The sequence below is a fragment of the Chrysemys picta genome, chromosome 1, assembly GCF_011386835.1.
Source record: "Chrysemys picta bellii isolate R12L10 chromosome 1, ASM1138683v2, whole genome shotgun sequence".
Taxonomy (NCBI): domain Eukaryota; kingdom Metazoa; phylum Chordata; order Testudines; family Emydidae; genus Chrysemys; species Chrysemys picta.
This window is the reverse complement of record NC_088791.1, coordinates 235,724,114-235,744,473: the sequence shown is the minus strand read 5'-3', so window position 1 is coordinate 235,744,473 and position 20,360 is coordinate 235,724,114. Positions and strand designations below refer to the sequence as shown.

The following is a 20,360-nucleotide window of genomic DNA, read 5'->3' as shown; positions in this document are numbered from 1 at the left end:
AAATGAGAAAAGCTTCAGCTGCTGTACTGAGTAATATCTGGGATGTCGGCAGGGATGGCACACCCTTTGGTGCTATGTCTTTGTCATTAACTGAGCTGCAACCATTACAAACTACTAGAAGGGTGTTCAGCCTTGGAGATCAAAAACATGACCTCCTTTTGGAAATAATTTCCCCCAGTGTACCTCTGCATGTTTTACTTTTCAGGAAGAAAAAGGAGATCTTTGTGATTGATCCTTCAAGCAACCTGTACTATAGGTGGCTGACCATAATCGCGACCCCAGTATTCTATAACTGGTGTATGCTAGTGTGCAGGTATGGATTTATATTTAATGTTTATTTTAGGCTGCAGAAGGAGTGCCTGGTTTGTCTGGAACTGGAAAAGCCCACCTGATTCTTTTATTTTAATATAGTGCCCAGACTTTTTCTTCCCCATTACTACTGCTGCATTGCTCATTCACTAATTAGTTTTCTTGAGGATATGCCTTTTTTTTTTTTAAGGTTTAAGACAGGGATCGGCAACCTTTGGCACGCGGCTCACCAGGGTAAGCCCCCTGGCGGACCAGGCCGATTTGTTTACCTGCCGTGTCCACAGGTTCGGCCGATCGCAGCTCCCACTGGCTGCGGTTTGCTGCTCCAGGCCAATGGGGGCTGCAGAAGTGGCCCCAGCACATCCCTCTGCCTGCGCTGCTTCCCGCCACCCCCATTGGCCTGGGACGGCGAACCATGGCCAGTGGGAGCCACGATTGGCTGAACCTGCGGACGCAGCAGGTAAACAAACCTGCCCGGCCCGCCACAGTGCTTACCCTGGCGAGCTGCGTGCCAAAGGTTGCCGATCCCTGGTTTAGGATTATGTATCAGACACCTGTTCCAAATCCTTTATTCTGGTTTCTGTTCTTTTAAAGTGCGTGTATATAATATACATGCACACCACATATGTGGAAACGATATCTGTGAGATAAAATTAAGAGTCCCGTACATATATCATGTTCTTTGGACTCCCTACACTCTGCTCACTAATCCGTCTCCCCCGAACATATTAAAACAGCTGCCTTTACTCTCCGTCTCCCACAAATAGCCCAACAAGCCAGATAAAATTTCTACCCCAGCTCTCGAGGTGTAGGACAAGTGAGTATTGCATCAGTGATAGAATTATGCTAGGAGAATCTTGCCACCAATCATGGATATAAACAGGAGCTTTCTACTGTTGATGAGAGGAAATTCCAGAAAGATGGAAGTTCTTTCTATGCCTTTAGCCTAAAAGGCCCCAAATTCCCTGGGCCTTAAAATCCTGATATCCTGTATAAAAACGCTATTTTAGGTGATTTTGAAGAGTGTTCTTCTCCCTCCAAGTCTGTGTATTTGGACTCATGATCCTAATGAAGCCTATTGTTCCAGGCAGAGGGAGCTGAACATATTAGCAATAACATTTAAGATGTTTTCTTAAAATAGTTTTTCGGTAAAAAATGTGCCACTCCACACACACTGGGTGGAGCACTATCAAGATTTTCTCAGCATTCATTTTGAATTACCTGCAGAACTTACTGCTAAACTCGTGCTGTTAAAACCTTAATATCACACCACACCATCATGCATTTTCTTTCTTTCTCTTTCATTTTGTACAAAAAACATAGCACTCTTGTTAAAAGCTGTTTCTTTATTATTCAGTGTAGTTGTAGCTGTGCCAGTCCCAGGATATTAAAGAGACAAGGTGGAAAAGTATTATCCTTTATTGAACCAACTTCTGTCTGTCTGCCTAAAAAGTCAAGCATTCCCAAATCTGTGCCTGTAATGGCATCTGTGTGCCATCTAGTGGCTACAGTACAAACTGAAACTAGGCCAATGTATTTCTCTAGGCACTGTTACCATTTATGGAGAAACTTGTGGTGGTCAATACAGGGATAGATAGGCTGGTGGATGGCAAGCAAGATCCGGGAGTAGGCAGAGAAGAGTCATTTAAAATTAGTATGAGGAATTTTGACATGGCTTTTCCTCCAATGGCAGGAAGATATTACTGGAGTATGTGAAATGGACAATCGGACTCAGTGTATCAGAGTCATGTGGGCGTGCTATGGAGGCAGATCACTTAGCCTCTGGGAGGCATGGGAGATGGTGTGCCCTGTGTCACGCGGGAACAAACCTTCTTCCAGTTGATCCAGGAATTAACTTGATGGGATCTGAATGAATTCTGTACAGTCCTCCTCTGCTTGTAGCTCTGATGCTGTGATGTGAGATCTTGAGGATCTGAGCTGAGAGAACTGACGCAAAGTAACGAGTGTGGGATGTGTGTCTATATGTGAAATTTGCCCCTGCTATGTAAGACCTTTGGTTTCAGAAATATCTCATTATGTTAAGTCATTACATTTAAATTCACAGCAAATACTCCAGTGCAGACATGATGCCCACAGCCTGTGCAGTGCCAGCAACAGTTGCTAAAATGCTTTTAGAATACACATATAGTACTCTCTGCGCCTGCTTATACAAGAGGAATGAAATTTTCCGTGTCTTTGTGGTTTTTTTTAGAGCCTGTTTTGATGAGCTACAAACTAAACATATTATATTATGGGTGGTCTTGGACTATAGCTCAGATATCATCTACATACTGGACACATTCGTCAGATTCAGGACAGGTGAGTCCTCTTAGAATTTTACATTGTTTTCAGACATTACATGGGTTATGCCCTACTGGATCAGTGTGCCGGTGGCTCATATAGTTCAGTATCCTGTCTCCAACAGCATCTAAAACTAGACACTTCTGAAGAAAACACAGGAAACTCTGAGGTGGGAAATTATGGAATAACCTGTGTTTAGGGAAAGCTTTTCCTAATGCCCCTCAATTAGAGATTGGTATATTCCCTGTCTTATATCCCTTCCAAATTTAAAAACAAAAACAAAACAACCCTATATACTATGATGGTGGATTTTTTTAATCCATATAAATGTTGAGTACTGTTTTTTAATCCTGCTAATGTCTTGGCATTAATGATAGTTTGTGGCAATGAATTCTACAGGCTGTTTATTCTCTGTGTAAAAAAAAAAAGTATGCCATGAGGCGACAGAGCCAGTTTGCCTGCAAGAGTGCTGTGACAGCCTTTGCTAAGAAGTTTTCTCTTGCAGTGGATTTGAACCAGAACTTTAATACTATGTTGTGTGCAACCAAGCAAATGACATCAGTACAATGGTGACCACAGTTACAGGAGGGAGGTAAAATCTGCTATTGCCTTGGGAGGCATTTAAACAATTCACAGCAGAAAGTAAACTCAGCCTCCTTATTTAAATTTAGCAAGTAACTTGTTTAACAAATCAGTATATCTCAGATAGATATCTGAGGCCTTAAGACTTAGATTCATTTGGCTTCACCTTATTTCCACATGAGGCCAACCATACCCAAAAAGATTCCTTCTGCAGTGTACTACAAGGGGGATTTCTAACAATCGAGAAGAAGATGGGAGTTCATTGGTACTGCACAAGGGATACAAATGCAGTCCTAGACTTTGCATGGGACTATTCTGATTAGGATTGTAAATCTGTCAAAGCACTGCTAAAATGCTGACTCAACAGTCCTGGGTTGGGGTTGCAGAAATGCTATTGTGAGTCATTTAGTCACTTCAATGCAGGCATCTGCAGTGGTTTCTGTGAAGTGGTGGAATGTGGAAGTGTTCTTTTAAGTGATGTAATTCAAAAAGGCCATTCTAGGAGCACAGGGCCATGGAAGGAGGAACTTACTTTAGAGAGCACTGGAGTGGTTTATTCAAAGTGCAGCTGAAAAGGAGAGGACAATAGGGTGGTCTGAAGGAATCAATGTGAGACTAGAAGCCAGGACATACTGAATTCTAATCCTGCGTCTGCCACTGACTTGCTGTGTGGCCTTGGGCAAGTCATTCATCTCTCTGCCTTATTTCAACCGTCTGTGAGATAAGGGAAATAATGCTTAACCACTTACCTCACATGGGTGTTGGGAGTATTAGTCAGTCAACATCTATACAGTTCTTTGACACTACTATATAAGAGATACATATTATTAAAATAACTTTGACTTCCAGCAGATTGAAACTGACCTACTCAGACTTAATATGTTACTTTGTGGTGATTAGAATGGATAGACAGACTCCCCATCCCTCAGCCCAGTCCCCGTGTTTGGAATATAAATAGTACTAACAATAACAACCTTTTAGCTCAAATGCTACAGCTGCTGCTTTACAGATCCCTGTAGTGGCAGATTCCTAACAGACAGGAGTTACCCTTATATGAAAATGTTGTTGTGTGCACCACTAATTTACTGCAAGGGGACTCAAGCAATACTTTTATTAGGTGTATAGGACTGTCAGTTCTGATCAGATCACTGGCCCACGTACTCCTGTCTCCCACTGCACCCGGTATCTGATCATTCATAATGCATGTAGCCAATTGTGCAATGCAGTAGAAGAGGGATCCTGATCCTCGCAAGTGATCCTCTTTGCTGTGAAGATTTCTTCATTTGTACATTTCTAAAAAACTTCCAAAAGCTGCTATACAGAAAAGGTGTTGCTGTACTATCAATGGAATTTCCCCCCTGCAGGGGCTAGTAGAGAATCATCTGGATGTGTATTCTCCTTGCAGCTTCAGTAAGCACTACTCAACTGTGTTTCATAGACAGTGTCGGCTCCAGGCACCAGCTTAACAAGCAGGTGCTTGGGGCGGCCAAGGGAGAGGGGCGGCATGTGCGGCAATTCGGGGGCGGCAGGTCTCTCACTCCCTCTAGGAGCGAAGGACCTGCTGCCGAACTGCCGCCGCCAATCGCGGCTTTTTTTTTTCCCCCCCAATTGCCGCCGCCGGTCGCGATCGCGGCTTTTTTTTTTTTTTTGCTTGGGGCGGCAGAAATGCTGGAGCCGGCCCTGTTTATAGGTTATGATTGTATGTAGTTCCCCTTGGAACACTGTTGCAATCTAGGTCTTTCAGAAGTGACAAATAGCACTGCAGCCGTACTGCTCAGGAATCTTATCATTGTAAGAGTAGAGTTGGCTTTTCAGGTTCTCCCATTTCCCAGTACACAACCGCACTGATTTCAAAGTTGGTTACTGGCCCAAAGCTTACATTTTCTCATATTCCTTAAAATGTAACTTTTGCTGTAATCTTTGGTATAAAGAAAAATCAGCATGTGTATATATCAATGATCTGATCAAAAGATGAATCAAGAGCAAGAAGCCAATAAAGGGGAATATTACAAGGGTTCAGTCTTGTCAGATATTTATTAGTAGCAGCAAAATACAGGTTTTGCATGAAGAAAATGAATAAAGTAAGAGAATTAACTTAAGGTACCTTATAGCATGGCCACTGATTGTGTCTAAACACTGAGGCCCAGATCACCAAAGGTATTTAGGCACCTACCTCCTATTGTTTGGGAATTAGGCACCTACATACCTTTGATGATCTGGGCCTGACTTCTGATTGACTGATTGGGTATTTGGAGGTAGGGGGATATAATAACTGTGTTTAAACCCACATCTCAATCACATTTGCACACCCAGAAGTCCCATGATAGGGTCGATTCTATTAGGGCCCCATCCAAAACTCATTCTTTTCTTTGACTTCCATCAGCTTTAAAGCAGGCCCTTACACACCATGTCAATATCACCATTCTGTAAATGAATTGTGTGGACAAAACCAAATAAGGAAAGACACAATATTAAAAACCCGTGTTAAACAATTGTAATGGGATGTTCTTTAGTGGGCGCCTTAAATCATGTATTCATATTTTTTATTTTTAAAAACTAATTTTTTTCACAAAATCAAGATGCATATTAGAAATTCTGGTGGCCATCTCACAGGACCAAAATGATTCTGAATAGTGAAGTATCTCCCTAGAGAGAAAAAGTCGGCTCTGAAGATTTTATTTCCTTTTGGAATCTGGGATTTCAGCCCCCCTCTGCAGATCTTCGGCTGACAGCTCAGGCTCTTTTGGTGTGACTGCTGCTGGAATACTGTGTCCAGTTCTGGTGCTCACAGTTGAAGAAGGATGTTGGTAAATTTGAGAAGGTTCAGAGGAGAGCCATGAGGATGCCTGAAGGATTAGGAAGGCTCCTTATAGTGATATACTTTAGCTCAGTCTATTTAGCTTAACAAAGAGATGGTTAAGGGGCAATTTGATTATAGTCAATAAGTATCTACTTGGGGACCAAATATTTAATAATGGGCTGTTCAATCAAGCAGAGAAAGGTATAACACGATCCAATGGCTGAATATTGGAGATAGTCAAATTCAGACTGGAAATAAGGTGTAAATTTTTAACAGTAAGAGTAATTAATCATTGGAAAAATTTACCAAGTGTCATGGTGGATTCTCCATCACTGACTATTCTTAAATCAGGGTTGGCTATTTTTCTAAAAGATCTGCTGTGGGAATTATTGTGAGGAAGTTCTATGGCCTGTGTTAGACAGGGGGTCAGATTAAATGATCACAATATTCCCTTTTGGCCTTAGACTCTATGAATCTATGAGTAAGTGTTTATTTTTGGTAGAAAATGCTCAATGAATCATTGTAATAGTCTAGCTGGCACTGGTTGTTCAGAGAGTAATAATAATACTTAGCTCTTATATAATGCTTTTCATCAGTAGATCTCAAAGAACCTTACAAAGGTCAGTATCATTTATCTCCATTTTACAGATGGGAAACTGAGGCAATGAAAGACAAAGTGACCTACCTGAGGTCACCCAGCAGGTCAGTGGCAGAGCCAGGAATAAAACCGAGGTCTCCTGAATCCCAGACCAGTGCTCTATCTAGGAAATAAATAAACCTTCCCTGACTGGTTAGAGCATTAATTAATTGCTTTTAATTAAGATTTCATTTAAAAAGTTACATAAAGCTTATTATTTTACCAACATCAAGACTATCTCACAAATACTTTAATGGCCAAATGTCAACCCAATAGTTTCCATGACTGGCTCTTTTTTTCACTCATCATTTTTTGAGAGACTGTAAATGTCTCACTGAAACACAAACAAAAAAGAGTCATCTCCCCAAAAGAAAAAACACCACCCCAGCTTAATCTTCGGTACAAGAAGAAAATCACAGATAGCTAAAAAAAAAAAAATCTATCCTGTTATGTTAGGGTCTCATTGAACATTTGTTGCATTCTACTATATGCTGCTTATTCTAAGATTTCATTTGAAAACATTAAAGCCCTGATCCTGCAGACAATTACACATGTGAGTAGTTCCACTGAAGTCAGTGGAATTAGTCACAGGAATAAAGTGAAGCATGTGTTTGCAGGATCAGGTCCTAAGTTTCTATCCTTTCTTATTGCAAAGATACAGCCATCACAACATAAAGGAGACAGGCTGCTGCTCTGTAACCCAGCCATGCAGAAAACTGCCCAACAATAACAGGGTTAACCCCCTACTATGCCTCTTCACCTGAATTATTGTGAGCTTCAAAAACTAACTGAGGTTGATTAAAATGTGGGCAATGTCTTTCTCTTTCTTCTCTTCAAACAAAACTGTGAAAATTAAATGCAGAAACTACATTCTGGCCACATTCAGTTAGAACAGTTAAAAACATAAGAAGTCAGAAAATACAAAAGCTAAGGTTACCAGAGCAATGTGAGCTCAGCCATGTTACACATACATAGTATTGTCTAGTTTCTGCTTTTCCTGCTTAAATGTTAAGCTTAAATCTTATTGTTTTTGTTGTATAGCATAAAACAAACTGGATGTACAACATGTCTGAAGTAATGCTTGTCTGGCTTTTTGTGGTTTTTAACTATGCAGCCATACCTTAGTATTGATGTAACTTTGTACATTTAGTATTGAAAACAAGTGGGAAGCTCCCGCTGAAGTCAATAAGGGAGGCCTTTGTGTATCCAAGGAGCAGAATTTGATCAGCTAGTTCATATGGTATATTTAAATACTATAAATATATTTAAAATATAGATGATTTTTTCATATTGTGTCACATATTTGTCTGCATCACTAAGCCCGAGTTATTCACTTAAATTGGGAGAGGAGTATTGGTCTTGTGGTTAAGGCTAGCACTAGATTGCAACTTTCTAGAGAGCAGTTCCCAGTTCTGCCACAGACTTGCTGTGTGACCTGGAGCAGGTCACTTAGGGTATGTCCACACTGCTATTAAAAACCCGCGGCTGGCCTATGCCAGCTGACTCAGGCTCAGGGGGCTTGTCCTCGTGGGGCTGTTTAATTGCAGTGTAGATGTTCAAGGTCAGGCTGGATCATGGGCTATAGGGTCCTGCGAGGGGTGAGGGTCCCAGAACTTGGGCTCCAGCCCAAGCCCTAATGTTTACACTGCAATTAAACAGCACCTTAGCCTGAGCCCTGCAAGTCCGAGTCAGCTGGCATAGGCCAGCCATGGATGTTTAATTGTAGTGTAGACATATGTTTAGAGACTGATTTTTTTATCTTTACACTGAAGAGCATCTTAATCCATAGACTTCAGTGGGACTAATCATGGAATAAAGTGCAACTCAGCACGAGGAAGAGTATCAGAATCTGGCCCTTAATCTCTGTTAACGTCGGGGGAGGGGTGCGTGTGTAATAATGCTCCCATTCATGGTGAGGCTTATCTATTTGGACCCTGATCCTGCAATGAGATCTGCACAGATAGAACCAACACCCACATGGAGCTATACTGACTTCATTAGGACTTCATGTTTCAGTGGTCCAAATAATTGTCTTTGTGAGTTTGGGGCCTTGATACTGTAAGCTCGTTGGGGCATGTGCTGTCTCTTAGTGTATAGCGAATGTTTATCACAATGGACCCCCAGTCTTGGTTGAGATCGCTATGTGCTATTGTAATTCTACTGCTACTACTAAATATAAAGCTTACACAATATCTTTTTATGAAATATACCAGAAACCTATGGAAAGTACATTAATGTCCATATATATTATGATAAGTTTCAAATGCAATAATGTCTTCAGTATTTGCAAGCACATAAGAATCCTTCAGGCATAAGCTGCAGCCTCTTTCTGACTAATTATAGGTTTGTGGCCCATCTTCTAATGTATTCTAACAAAAAAATGTTATTTTTTTATTCTTTTAAGGCTTCCTTGAACAAGGCTTACTAGTCCAAGATGAAAAGAAACTAAGACAACATTACACTACTACCGTACAATTCAGGTTGGATATGCTCTCTCTTTTACCAACAGACCTGGCATATTTAAAGCTTGGGTTGAACTACCCTGAACTACGGTTTAACCGCTTGCTGAGGTTTGCCAGGCTATTTGAGTTTTTTGACCGCACAGAAACCAGGACAAACTATCCAAATATGTTTCGGATTGGAATTCTTGTCTTGTACATTCTTATCATCATCCACTGGAATGCATGTATATATTTTGCAATTTCAAAGCTTATTGGGTTTGGAACTGACTCCTGGGTCTATCCCAATGTGTCCCATCCAGAATATGGACGTCTGTCCAGAAAGTATATTTACTGTTTGTATTGGTCAACACTGACACTGACGACAATTGGAGAAACTCCGCCTCCGGTGAAAGATGAAGAGTATCTCTTTGTGGTCATTGACTTCTTGGTGGGTGTGCTGATCTTCGCTACCATTGTCGGTAACGTAGGCTCTATGATTTCCAACATGAATGCCTCCAGGGCAGATTTCCAGGCCAAAATTGATTCCATAAAACAGTATATGCATTTCCGAAAGGTGACAAAGGATTTGGAGGCCAGGGTCATTAAGTGGTTTGATTACCTCTGGACCAACAAGAAAACAGTAGATGAGCAGGAAGTTCTTAAAAACCTGCCTGACAAACTTAAGGCTGAAATTGCTATCAACGTCCATCTGGACACACTAAAGAAAGTGCGTATTTTCCAGGATTGTGAAGCTGGGCTTCTTATTGAGCTGGTGCTGAAGCTGAGACCTACAGTCTTTAGTCCTGGAGATTACATCTGCAAAAAGGGGGATATTGGGAGAGAAATGTACATCATTAAGGAGGGCAAGTTGGCTGTGGTGGCAGATGATGGCATAACACAGTTTGTTGTCCTAAGCGATGGCAGCTACTTTGGAGAAATCAGCATCTTAAACATCAAAGGTAGCAAATCTGGTAACAGACGGACAGCCAACATCAGGAGCATTGGTTATTCCGATCTATTCTGTTTATCCAAAGATGATTTGATGGAAGCCCTCACTGAATATCCTGATGCCAAAAAGGCATTGGAAGAGAAAGGGCGGCAAATTCTGATGAAAGACAATTTAATAGATGAAGAGGCGGCAAAAGCAGGAGCTGACCCTAAAGACTTGGAAGAAAAAGTGGAAAGACTTGAAAGCACTCTGGACAATCTACAGACTAGGTTTGCTAGGCTCATGGCGGAATACAACTCAACCCAACTCAAAGTAAAGCAGAGACTCACCAAAGTGGAAAACAAAATGAAGAAATATGGAAGTGGCTTCTTATCTGATGGAGGGGAAGAGTCTGTAAAAACTGAGGAAGTGGAGAAAAAGAATTAATAGTTCATTTATATTTCCTCATTCAATCTAGAATATTTCAGCATGTAAAGCCATAAATATATATATATATAAAAACATATTATATATGTGAAAACAGTCACACACACACGATTATTTTTATATGGACTCCAAGAGAATGATTTTTAGAGTTTTTAACTAAAGCAATATTTTCTTGTAAATCGGGGAATTGTTATTTTTATCTTGTTTTTAGGAGGAGACTTTGGATTGTCATTTGGGTCTTTTTTGTACTGATGACATGTTTCTTATGAGTCATGCTCAGATTATCTTTAATGTGGTATGTATAGATCTTGACATATTTAATTGTTGTTTATCTCTTTCCATGCTCCATGAAGGAATCATGTGTAACGTAATGGACTCTTCCAGAAAGAGGAGACAGATCTGTATTAGTAATTAACTATGCTATGTCCACACCCTGTACCTTGGTAGCCTAGTAGTCTACTAAATACATGTCGTGAATCCAGACTACCCAAAATCCATATTATTTCACAGCAATGTTAAGGAACCTATAGGAAAGGCCTGTCTTGGCTATATAATCTGTTACATGATATGAAATACCCAGGTACTTGAATGCCACAGATCTCGAAATGACACCTTTCTACAGTGCTGTGCTGTGGTCATTGGAAAGTCCTTATAGAGCAACCAATGGTGCTTAATTTGCTCTCAGTGCAGTTCTACTATGGTTTCTCCACTCTGCAACTGTTATATTGACTGGACTGCATTAACTCTTTCCTAGCCCTTTCCATGCTGGGATAATCCTTGCATGAAGGAAACCCCTAAGGGATTGTCAGTCCTGGCAACGTGGCTCCATTAAAGCTGAGAAGAGACAGTACACATCCCCAAAGCCTTTTGCTTTTATATAGAGGGCCTGTTCTCCATCCCCTAGGATTTCATCTGGCTTTTGGGGCAGAACTACTGACTATAATGCATGGGGGCAACCCCTATTGAATCATTTGAGGGAAATGTTTGAGGGGGGAGCAGATTTTTCTGCTCTGATCCTCCACCCAGATCTCCATCTGCAAGTAATTCTGCAGGGGAGGAAGATCCTGGCTCCTGTTAGAAAGCCTTTCCTGATATTAAGCCTAAGGTTTCCTTCTCTTCATTTTATTTTATTACTCCTGTTATAACCCCCTCATGCCAGCCTAAAGAATTCCTCTCCCTTCTTGGAATTTACGGCTTTCAGATATCTGTTACCATGGCACCACGTCAGCATTACTGAGCTAAGCTAGACAAAATTTACTCTTAATTTTCCTCAAGACAGCCCCTTCAGGCCCCTAACCATTCTGGTTGCTCTTCTCTGAACTTGCTGCAGGTTGTCACTTATCTTTCTGGTAAATTTCTGCCCTGAATTGAATGCAGCATCCCAGGTGCAATCACACTGGCAGGCAAAATTATATTGAGTATTTTTATTGCCACATCACTAGGGCCCTACCATGAAATCTGCCTATTGTAGTGATAGGGAGCTCCTACCATGCGCTGACCTCCAGCTGCTAATGCCAGTGGGGCTGGGGAGGGATGGGACTTCCTCTTCCCCTGCAGGGGCTGCTCTTGGGGCCAGATCAGACCCACCTCCAGGAACATTCGCTGGCTGCAGGAAGCTCTGTGGCTCCTGGCTGGAAGCCCAGCTCTGAAGGCAGTGCAGCCACAGAGCTTCCTGCAGCTGGGGACAGGCCCTGGACAACTGGGGGGGCCCAGAAAAAATCTGCGGCCAGGATTTGGAAGCCCAGAGCCCTGGATGCCGAGCAGGGGAAGCTCTCAAGCACCAACCCCACTCTGTGGCAGCAGCACAAGGGGTGGGTGGGGTGGTGGAAGGCCCCCACAGCGGCCCTCGATCCCGTCAGAAACTGTAGGGCAGGGTAAGCCTCCTCCACCCCAGCGGTCCCCAATCCCATCCCCAGCAGAAGCTGCAGGATGGTGGAAGCCCCCACAATGACTGTGTTCCCTCTAATTTTTCCCACCCATGTGCAGAATGAATTTTGTTTTGAGCACCAATATGGAGGTGATGTGTGACACATCACCTCCCTATCGATGCACATAACAAAATTCATGTGGTGGGGGTGGGGCCAAAGGATTCGGAGTGTGGGAGGGAGCTTGGCTGGGGTAGAAGGTTGGGGTGCAGGGAGGTGAGGGCTCCGGCTGGGGGTGCAGGCTCAGGGGTGGAGCTGGGGATGAAGGATTTGGGGATGCAGTGGGGCTCCCTGGGCTATTGTGGGGACAGAGGACTCCCCCCAGCTCTCTCTCCCTGCAGCAACACCTGGGTTGGGGAGTGAAAGGGGGGCAGTGCCTTTTCCCCGGCCGCAGCAGGTCCAGGGCTGGGCTGGGTCTGGGTCGGGGCCATCTCTCCCCACTGCAGCCCTAAGCGCCTGCACAGCACTTAATCCCAGACACAAAGCTTAGAGGGAATTTAGCCCAGTGGCCCCTGACCCCATCCCTGGCAGAAGCCATGGGGTGGCAGGTGAAGCCCCCGTGCCTGATCTCGCTTTCCAGCAGAAGCGCCGGGTGGCTGGGGTGGGAGGAGCCCCAGCACCCCCACCCTGGTCCCCCACAGAAGCACGGGGGTGGCGGGGAAAGCCCTAGCACCAGAAACCCCTCTGCAGCTTTGGGACTGGAGGAGCTCTCACTCCTTGCTGCAGCCCCGGGCCATGGCGCAGACAGAGCTTCTCCGGTCTTGGAGCCACAGTGGGGCAGGGAGCAGAAAGGAGCAAACAGGTTACAGGGCTGCTGTGGGGAGGGCAGAATGGGGGGGACCTTGGGTGGAATGGGCACCCCAGAGAATGGGCACAAAGGGGTGGGGCTGTGGGTGGGACCGCAGGTGGAAGGGGCGGAATGGGGGTGGGGTCACAGGCAGAAGGGGTGGGGAGGGGCCCTGTCTTGCTCTAGTTCAGGTCCCCAAGAAACCTTAATCCAGCTCTGCTAGGGGAGGTGGGTCTAACCCTGCTCTGGGAGCAGTCCCTGCAGAGGAAGAGGAAGTCCCAGCCCTGTTGGAACTAGCAGCTGGAGCCCGACGTACGGTAGGAGCCCCCAGCTGGGGCACCCACTGCCCTGCCCTGTCCTGTCCTGCCCTGCCCCATCCCAGCTCAGGGCCCAGCACTGGGGGCTAAAGGGGCCTTGGGCTGGCTGGGGTGGGAGGACCATGGTGCACCCCCTAACCATGGGGCACTGGGCGGTTGCCCAGCTGTAAGGCTGCCCCTTCCCCCCCAAGTGATGCCCAGACCCTGCGACCCTCACTTTTGTTCTGCTGCTGGCACCAGCACTGTCTGTAGAGCTGGGCGCCCAGCTAGCAGCCACCGCTCTCCAGCTGCCCAGCTCTGGAGCGCAGAGGTAAGGGTAGCAATCCCGTGACCCTCTTTTGGGTCGGGACCCCCATGGTTACAACACTGAACTTTCAGATGTAAATATCTGAAACTGTTAAATTGACTATTTTAAAAATCCTGTGACCGTGAAATTGACCAAAATGAGACATGAATTTAGTAGGGCCCTACAAATCACATTGCAAGCTACTGCCCTACACTGTGTCCCTCCCCTGGAGCTTCTTTTAGGATTCCTACTTAGACTCATAGACTTTAAGGTCAGAAGGGACCATTATGATCATCTGGTCTGACCTCCCGCATGATGCAGGCCACAAAGCCGTCCCTACCCTTTCCCTTGACTCTGCTGTTGAAGTCCCCAAATCCTGTGGTTTAGAGACTTCAATTAGCAGAGAATCCTCCAGCTAGCGATCCCTGCCCCATGCTGCGGAGGAAGGCGAAAAACCTCCAGGGCCTTTGCCAATCTACCCTGGAGGAAAATTCCTTCCCGACCCCAAATATGGTGATCAGTAAAACCCCGAGCACGTAGGCAAGATTCTCCAGCCTTACCCTTATTAGCCATTATACTATTTACCTGCCATGGCGTGCTGTTCCTGTGACTAAAATCATGTTATCCCATTAGACCATTCCCTCCATAAACTTATCTAGCTTAATTTTAAAACCAGACAGGTCCTTCGCCCCCACCGTTTCCCTCGGAAGGCTGTTCCAATATTTCACCCCCCTGACGGTCAGAAACCTTCATCTAATTTCAAGCCTAAACTTCCCCACGGCCAGTTTATATCCATTCGTTCTCGTGTCCACATTAGTACTGAGCTGGAATATTTCCTCTCCCTCCCTGGTATTTATCCCTCTGATATATTTAAAGAGAGCAATCATATCCCCCCTCAGCCTTCGTTTGGTCAGGCTAAACAACCCTAGCTCCCCAAGTCTCCTTTCATACGACAGGTTTTCCATTCCTCTGATCATCCTAGTGGCCCTTCTCTGTACCCGTTCCAATTTGAGTTCATCTTTTTTAAACATGGGAGACCAGAACTGCACACAGTACTCCAAATGAGGTCTCACCAGTGCCTTGTACAACGGAAGCAGCACCTCCTTATCCCTACTAGCTATACCTCGCCTAATGCATCCCAAGACCGCATTGGCTTTTTTCACCGCCACGTCACATTGTCGACTCATAGTCATCCTGCGGTCCACAAGGACCCCGAGGTCTCTCTCCTCCTCCGTTACTTCCAACCGATGCGTCCCCAGCTTGTAACTAAAATTCTTGTTAGTCATCCCTAAATGCATCACCTTACACTTTTCACTATTAAATTTCATCCTATTTCTGTTACTCCAATTCACAAGGTCATTCAAGTCTCCCTGCAGAATATCCCGATCCTCCTCCGAATTGGCAATACCTCCCAGCTTTGTGTCATCCGCAAACTTTATCAGCCCACTCCTACAATTGGTTCAGAGGTCAGTAATAAATAGATTAAATAAAATGGGTCCCAAAACCGAACCTTGAGGGACTCCACTGGTGACCTCCCTCCAACCTGACAGTTAACCCTTCAATACGACCCGCTGCAGTCTCCCCATTAACCAGTTCCTTATCCACCTCTGGATTTTCATATCGATCCCCATCTTTTCCAGTTTAACCAATAATTCCTCGGGCGGTACAGTATCAAACGCTTTACTGAAATCAAGGTATATTAGGTCCACCGCATTTCCCTTATCTAATAAGTCCGTTACTTTCTCAAAGAAGGAGATCAGGTTGGTTTGGCATGATCTGCCTTTCGTAAAACCATGTTGTAATTTGTCGCAATTGCCATTGACCTCAAGGTCCTCAACTACTTTCTCCTTCAGAATTTTCTCCAGGACCTTGCACACTACAGATGTTAAACTGACAGGCCTGTAGTTACCCGGGTCACTTTTTTTCCCTTTCTTGAAAATCGGAACCACATTAGCTATTCTCAGATTTCTCTCTCTCCCATTGGGTGTGTTTTGGATTATTCCCCCCAAATGCATTAGTTTGCTTTTCTCCCTTTAGGCTCATGTTTGTATTTTCTGCTCATGTCCTGAATAGCTCTCGTTTTCCTGTACTAGTTCTCTGGTCTCACTGGCATTTGCAGCCCCTCCAAATATAGTGTGAAAACTTGTCCCCATTGAAGTTAATGGCAAAAGTTCTTTATCGAGCACAGGATTTCATCTTTAGTGCTATCGACAATTTTATTAACATGCAGTTTATTTACTCCCCAGCTTCCTCTCAGCTCTAAATCCCATTGATTAGACAACCCATTATGGTTTTGCCATTATGTCTCAGATCTATTGAATTTCAAATAAAAGCAGCTGACAAGATAGATTCTGTGCTCAGTGAGATGCCTATCTGTGTTGTCATTCTCCATAAGTTGTTTCAGGGGAGACTAGGCAGGTCTACACTACCACTTAAGTCGATCTAACTTACATCGCTCGGGGTATGAGATGCTCTCCCGCCAATGTAGCTTATGCTTCTCGCCGAGGTGGAGTAATTACAGCGCCGATGTAGTGCTGTAGTGTAGACTTGCCCTAGGAAACATGTAATAATCATCATTCAGAGAAGTGGAAAGTTTCCCTTCTGCCAGGCAAAACAGATTCCCTGACAGATAAGCAGGGCACCTTGAGCATTGCCACTGCAGCAACAGAAACATAAATTCACTGTCTGATGCTCGTAATAGTTCAGGGCTTCCTCTTCCTCAGCTCTTCAGTTGAGACATTACATTTAGCCTGTATTATTCTCTACTTATTTTAATAGCTGTGGCATGAAAGTGCTTTCAGCTTCAATCTTGTCTATCTCTGTGTTGTTACTGTTCCATTAATGCTTTCTCTCTCTGACATGCACAGCTGTGGCCCATAAAAGTTTGACTCTTTAATACATCGTGGTGATAAAATCAAATGTGGAACAAACGTGGCCTCTGAAATCATATTAAGAAGCTGTTACTCTTTCCTTTCTTTCGCCCCATGAATTTTATGGGGCTCTAGGAAAAACATCACACACATTGCCTCTCGTGAACTCGTTCAGTGTCACCTTAATGAAGCTGGCCAAACGTAACTTTGAGGTTCTACTGCCGTAAGAGGCTTGCTTTATTTCTGGAAATACATTTTATAACTCTACATCCTTTTGCAAATTAGAAGCAACTTCATCACCCTTGAGGATGAGTGATCTAAGCTTCTCAGTGCCCATGTGGGGTGTCAACGTTCCCAGCAGAGCTGTGTCAACAGTACAATTGCCGTAGCTGACCCTGAACCGGGGTGGAGCTTGCCCAGACCAAACTAGACAGAGACAGTCAGATTCTTCATCGCCTGGCACACTGCGTAAACGACTACACTGTGTAGTCATTTACATGTGGACGAAGTGGATGTAACAGGCTACACCTCGGAGCTGACAGTGCTTTATGCCCACTTTGTCCACATGTAAATGACTACACTAAGTGCAAGGCAGGGAAAAAACAAGGGCCTGTGAAACTTCCTAGAGTCAGCCAGGCTTTTCCCACAGGTGTGTTCCTTGAAATAAACAAGGTGTGGCTCATAGTAATGTAACTGTTATCACACTAGTATGTGTTATAGGGTTCAGTGGGTTTCAGACTACAGCTATCCTCCATAAAGAAACCTGTACAGTCAAGTGGGGGTGGGCGGGGAGAGAGTAGGACAGCATTGAGTTTGATGTTCACATGGTATTCATTTATCAGTATAGATACTGTTTTCAGATGCTATCAAACTTGTGACACAAACAACAAAAAAGCTGAGCAATTCAAAATGAAGGCAGACGCTATGTCCCTAATAGCTGCTGTTCTGTTCCAAAAAGAGAAAGATGAAGAAGAGTGTGGCTGAAGGGTGACAGTCTGAATGCCGGATATCCCTGCTTTTGGTGGTTTGTTTAAACAGCTCATGCACTAGGCCATTTGTATTTAGGCCCAGATCCTCAAAGGTATTAAGATGCCTAACAACCATTTGCATCACTGAGGTCCATTGGACTCAGTGGGCATTAGGTGCCTTAATGCCTTTGAGAATCTGGGCCTTAGTGTCTGTGTATGTTTTAAGTCAGTCACAGAAGTTTGAAAATATTCAATTATTTACCCAAACCCTTCCTCTGTTCTGGCCTAGTGAGTAAATATGGATTTGTCCAGTTTTGGAAAGTGTATGTATTTATTATTTATATAATTCATGTATACTGTTTTCAAAAGAATGCCTATTATTTACCTGATAGACCGGAACAGCTTTATCCGTCAGGTAATTGGCTATTGCTTCCCCCCTTCCTCTCCCCGATATAGTCTATTACTTGTTTGGAACCACAAGAACTGTGTTTGATACTCTACTGATGTCATGCACTTTTAAATGCACAATTTTTGGTGTGATGGGTATTGCATCCTTTGTGGTCTTTCATTGCAAATCCATAGCTAGCTCTGTGTTCCGCCGTAGTCTGGATACAGTATGTGTGTGAAAATATTCTGAGTAATGTTCATGCATCTCCGCATATTTCCTATTGTTAATACGGTGCCATTTTAAATTAAAAAAATATATGAAGTCTGTATTATGGGATAAGACCCAGCAAACTTTCACTTTTAGAAAGGCTTTAAAGCGATAGGAAAACACAATGAAACTGGTGCAGTGCTAATTTTAGTCTGCACTCCTTTTTTAAAAAAAAGTTGCAACCACCAAGGCCCGGTCCTGCAGTTGGATGCATGTGAGCAGACTCGCGAGCCTGTGTAAGTCCAGTAACAGGAGCAGGACCCCAAAATGCTCCTGGTTTAGTATGTAAGAGGATTCAGCCCTAAGGGCATTTTCATGGCTAATAAGACAAAGTCTGTAGCTTAGGGTTACCATACGTCCGGATTTTCCCGGACATGTCCGGCTTTTGGGGGCTCAAATCCCCGTCCGGGGGGAAATCCCCAAAAGCCGGGCATGTCCGGGAAAATCGGGAGGTCAGCCGGGCCGGCGGGGAGCCGGGGGAGCCGGGCCCGCGGGGAGCCGGGGCGGGGAGCCGGGTCAGCCGGGGAGCCGGGCCCGCGGGGAGCCGGGCCGGCCGGGCCCGCGGGGAGCCGGGTCGGCCGGGCCCGCGGGGAGCCGGGCCGGCGGGGAGCCGGGTCGGCCGGGCCGGCGGGGACCCGGGCCCGCGGGGCCGGGAGCCGGGGGGTGCGCCGGGCCGCCGGGGGCCGGCAGTGCTGGGCAGGCCGGGGGTGGTCGGCCAGGGCCGGCACCCCAGGGCCCGAGCTGACCCAGGCTGGAAACGCCGGGGGGCCAGCCTGGGCCGCGCCTCCTCCCCCCACACCTCCCTTACCTGCTTCAGGCTTCCCGCGAATCAAATATTCGTGGGAAGCAGGGGAGGGGGCGGAGACTTTGGGGAGGGGGCGGGGTTGGGCGGGGCTGGGGGCGGGGCCGGGGGCCGTGGAGTGTCCTCCATTTGGAGGCACAAAATATGGTAACCCTACTGTAGCTCAACCCTGGCTGTAGTTTCACCTGATGTTTTACTAGCATTAGGCCCTGCCAGCACTACCAATTTTAGTCAAATTAGCCAGTTGGTGGCATGGCTGCCTGTAAATATGGTTTGTGTGCAAACACCGAGTGGTTAATAGTCAGGAAGCAGGGCCGTTAGCAGTGTTTTGCCCCTACTGTAGTGTGGTGGCACATGGCTGCCTTCCCTTAACTAGACACTTTTTTGCAGCATAGGCAATACCTGCCCTGCCCCCTGCACCCCAAACGTGCCTGCATAGCCAATATAGCTGGTCCTCTTCAACCCTTCTCTGTGTGCTAAGACACCCAAGAGCGCTGTCCTTGCAGGGAGAACATGAAAGTGACAAGAGTCTTCCAGATGGGTAACAGGGGAGCTGCCGCTTTGCTTTTTTCTGGATGGAAAAATCCTTTTTATTTTCAAAACTGAAGTTTTCCCACAGAAAATGTTCACAAAAAGGGTGTTTTTCATTGGAAAGTCATTCCAACAAAAAATTCATGATGAGCTCTAGTTATTAACTACTGACCAATGGTGTGAAGCTCAGATAACATCTGTAAAGCACTTTTGAACAGAAAAGAAACCCCTATGGGTACAAAGTATTATTGTTGTTACTGTTGTTTAATTTCCAACATCCCAGCATTTAATGATAAATTAGTCACTTTAATTGGCCAAGTGAAGTGAGGCTCTATATACAACTTCATGGCATTTCCCTGTTTGGATGAAAGGTGATAACTTTTGAAAGCTGCATCTGATTGTCATCATGTCTCAGTGGGTCACAGCAGAGGATGCCAGACTGAGGACAAACTGCTGAGAAATAGGGCAGACTCACCCCCAGACTGGTGAAAACAACAAGGAGTCTGGTGGCACCTTAAAGACTAACAGATTTATTTGGGCATAAGCTTTCGTGAGTAAAAACCTCACTTCTTCGGATGCAGTGAGGTTTTTACTCACGAAAGCTTATGCCCAAATAAATCTGTTAGTCTTTAAGGTGCCACCAGACTCCTTGTTGTTTTTGTAGATACAGACTAACACGGCTACCCCCTGATACTTGACCCCAGACTGGTGGTTATTCTATCATTAAACTATACCAAGCCAGTAACAAACGTAAACTTCGTCTCACCTCACCGG

The 20,360-nt window shown here is 44.8% G+C and overlaps 1 protein-coding gene across 3 annotated transcripts in view; it reads left to right on the top strand.

Moving 5' to 3' along the window:
• CNGA3 (cyclic nucleotide gated channel subunit alpha 3) overlaps window positions 1-13,237 on the top strand; it is a 76,066-nt gene extending 62,829 nt beyond the window's left edge. For all 3 annotated transcript variants that reach the window (XM_065580832.1, XM_024104404.3, XM_005283202.4), the window contains 3 exons: window positions 206-313; window positions 2,522-2,628; window positions 9,034-13,237. In XM_065580832.1, the coding sequence (XP_065436904.1) occupies window positions 206-313; window positions 2,522-2,628; window positions 9,034-10,445 (1,627 nt within the window). In that variant the 3' untranslated portion in view covers window positions 10,446-13,237. The remainder of the gene's footprint in view (window positions 1-205; window positions 314-2,521; window positions 2,629-9,033) is intronic.
• Window positions 13,238-20,360: the final 7,123 nt, after the last annotated feature.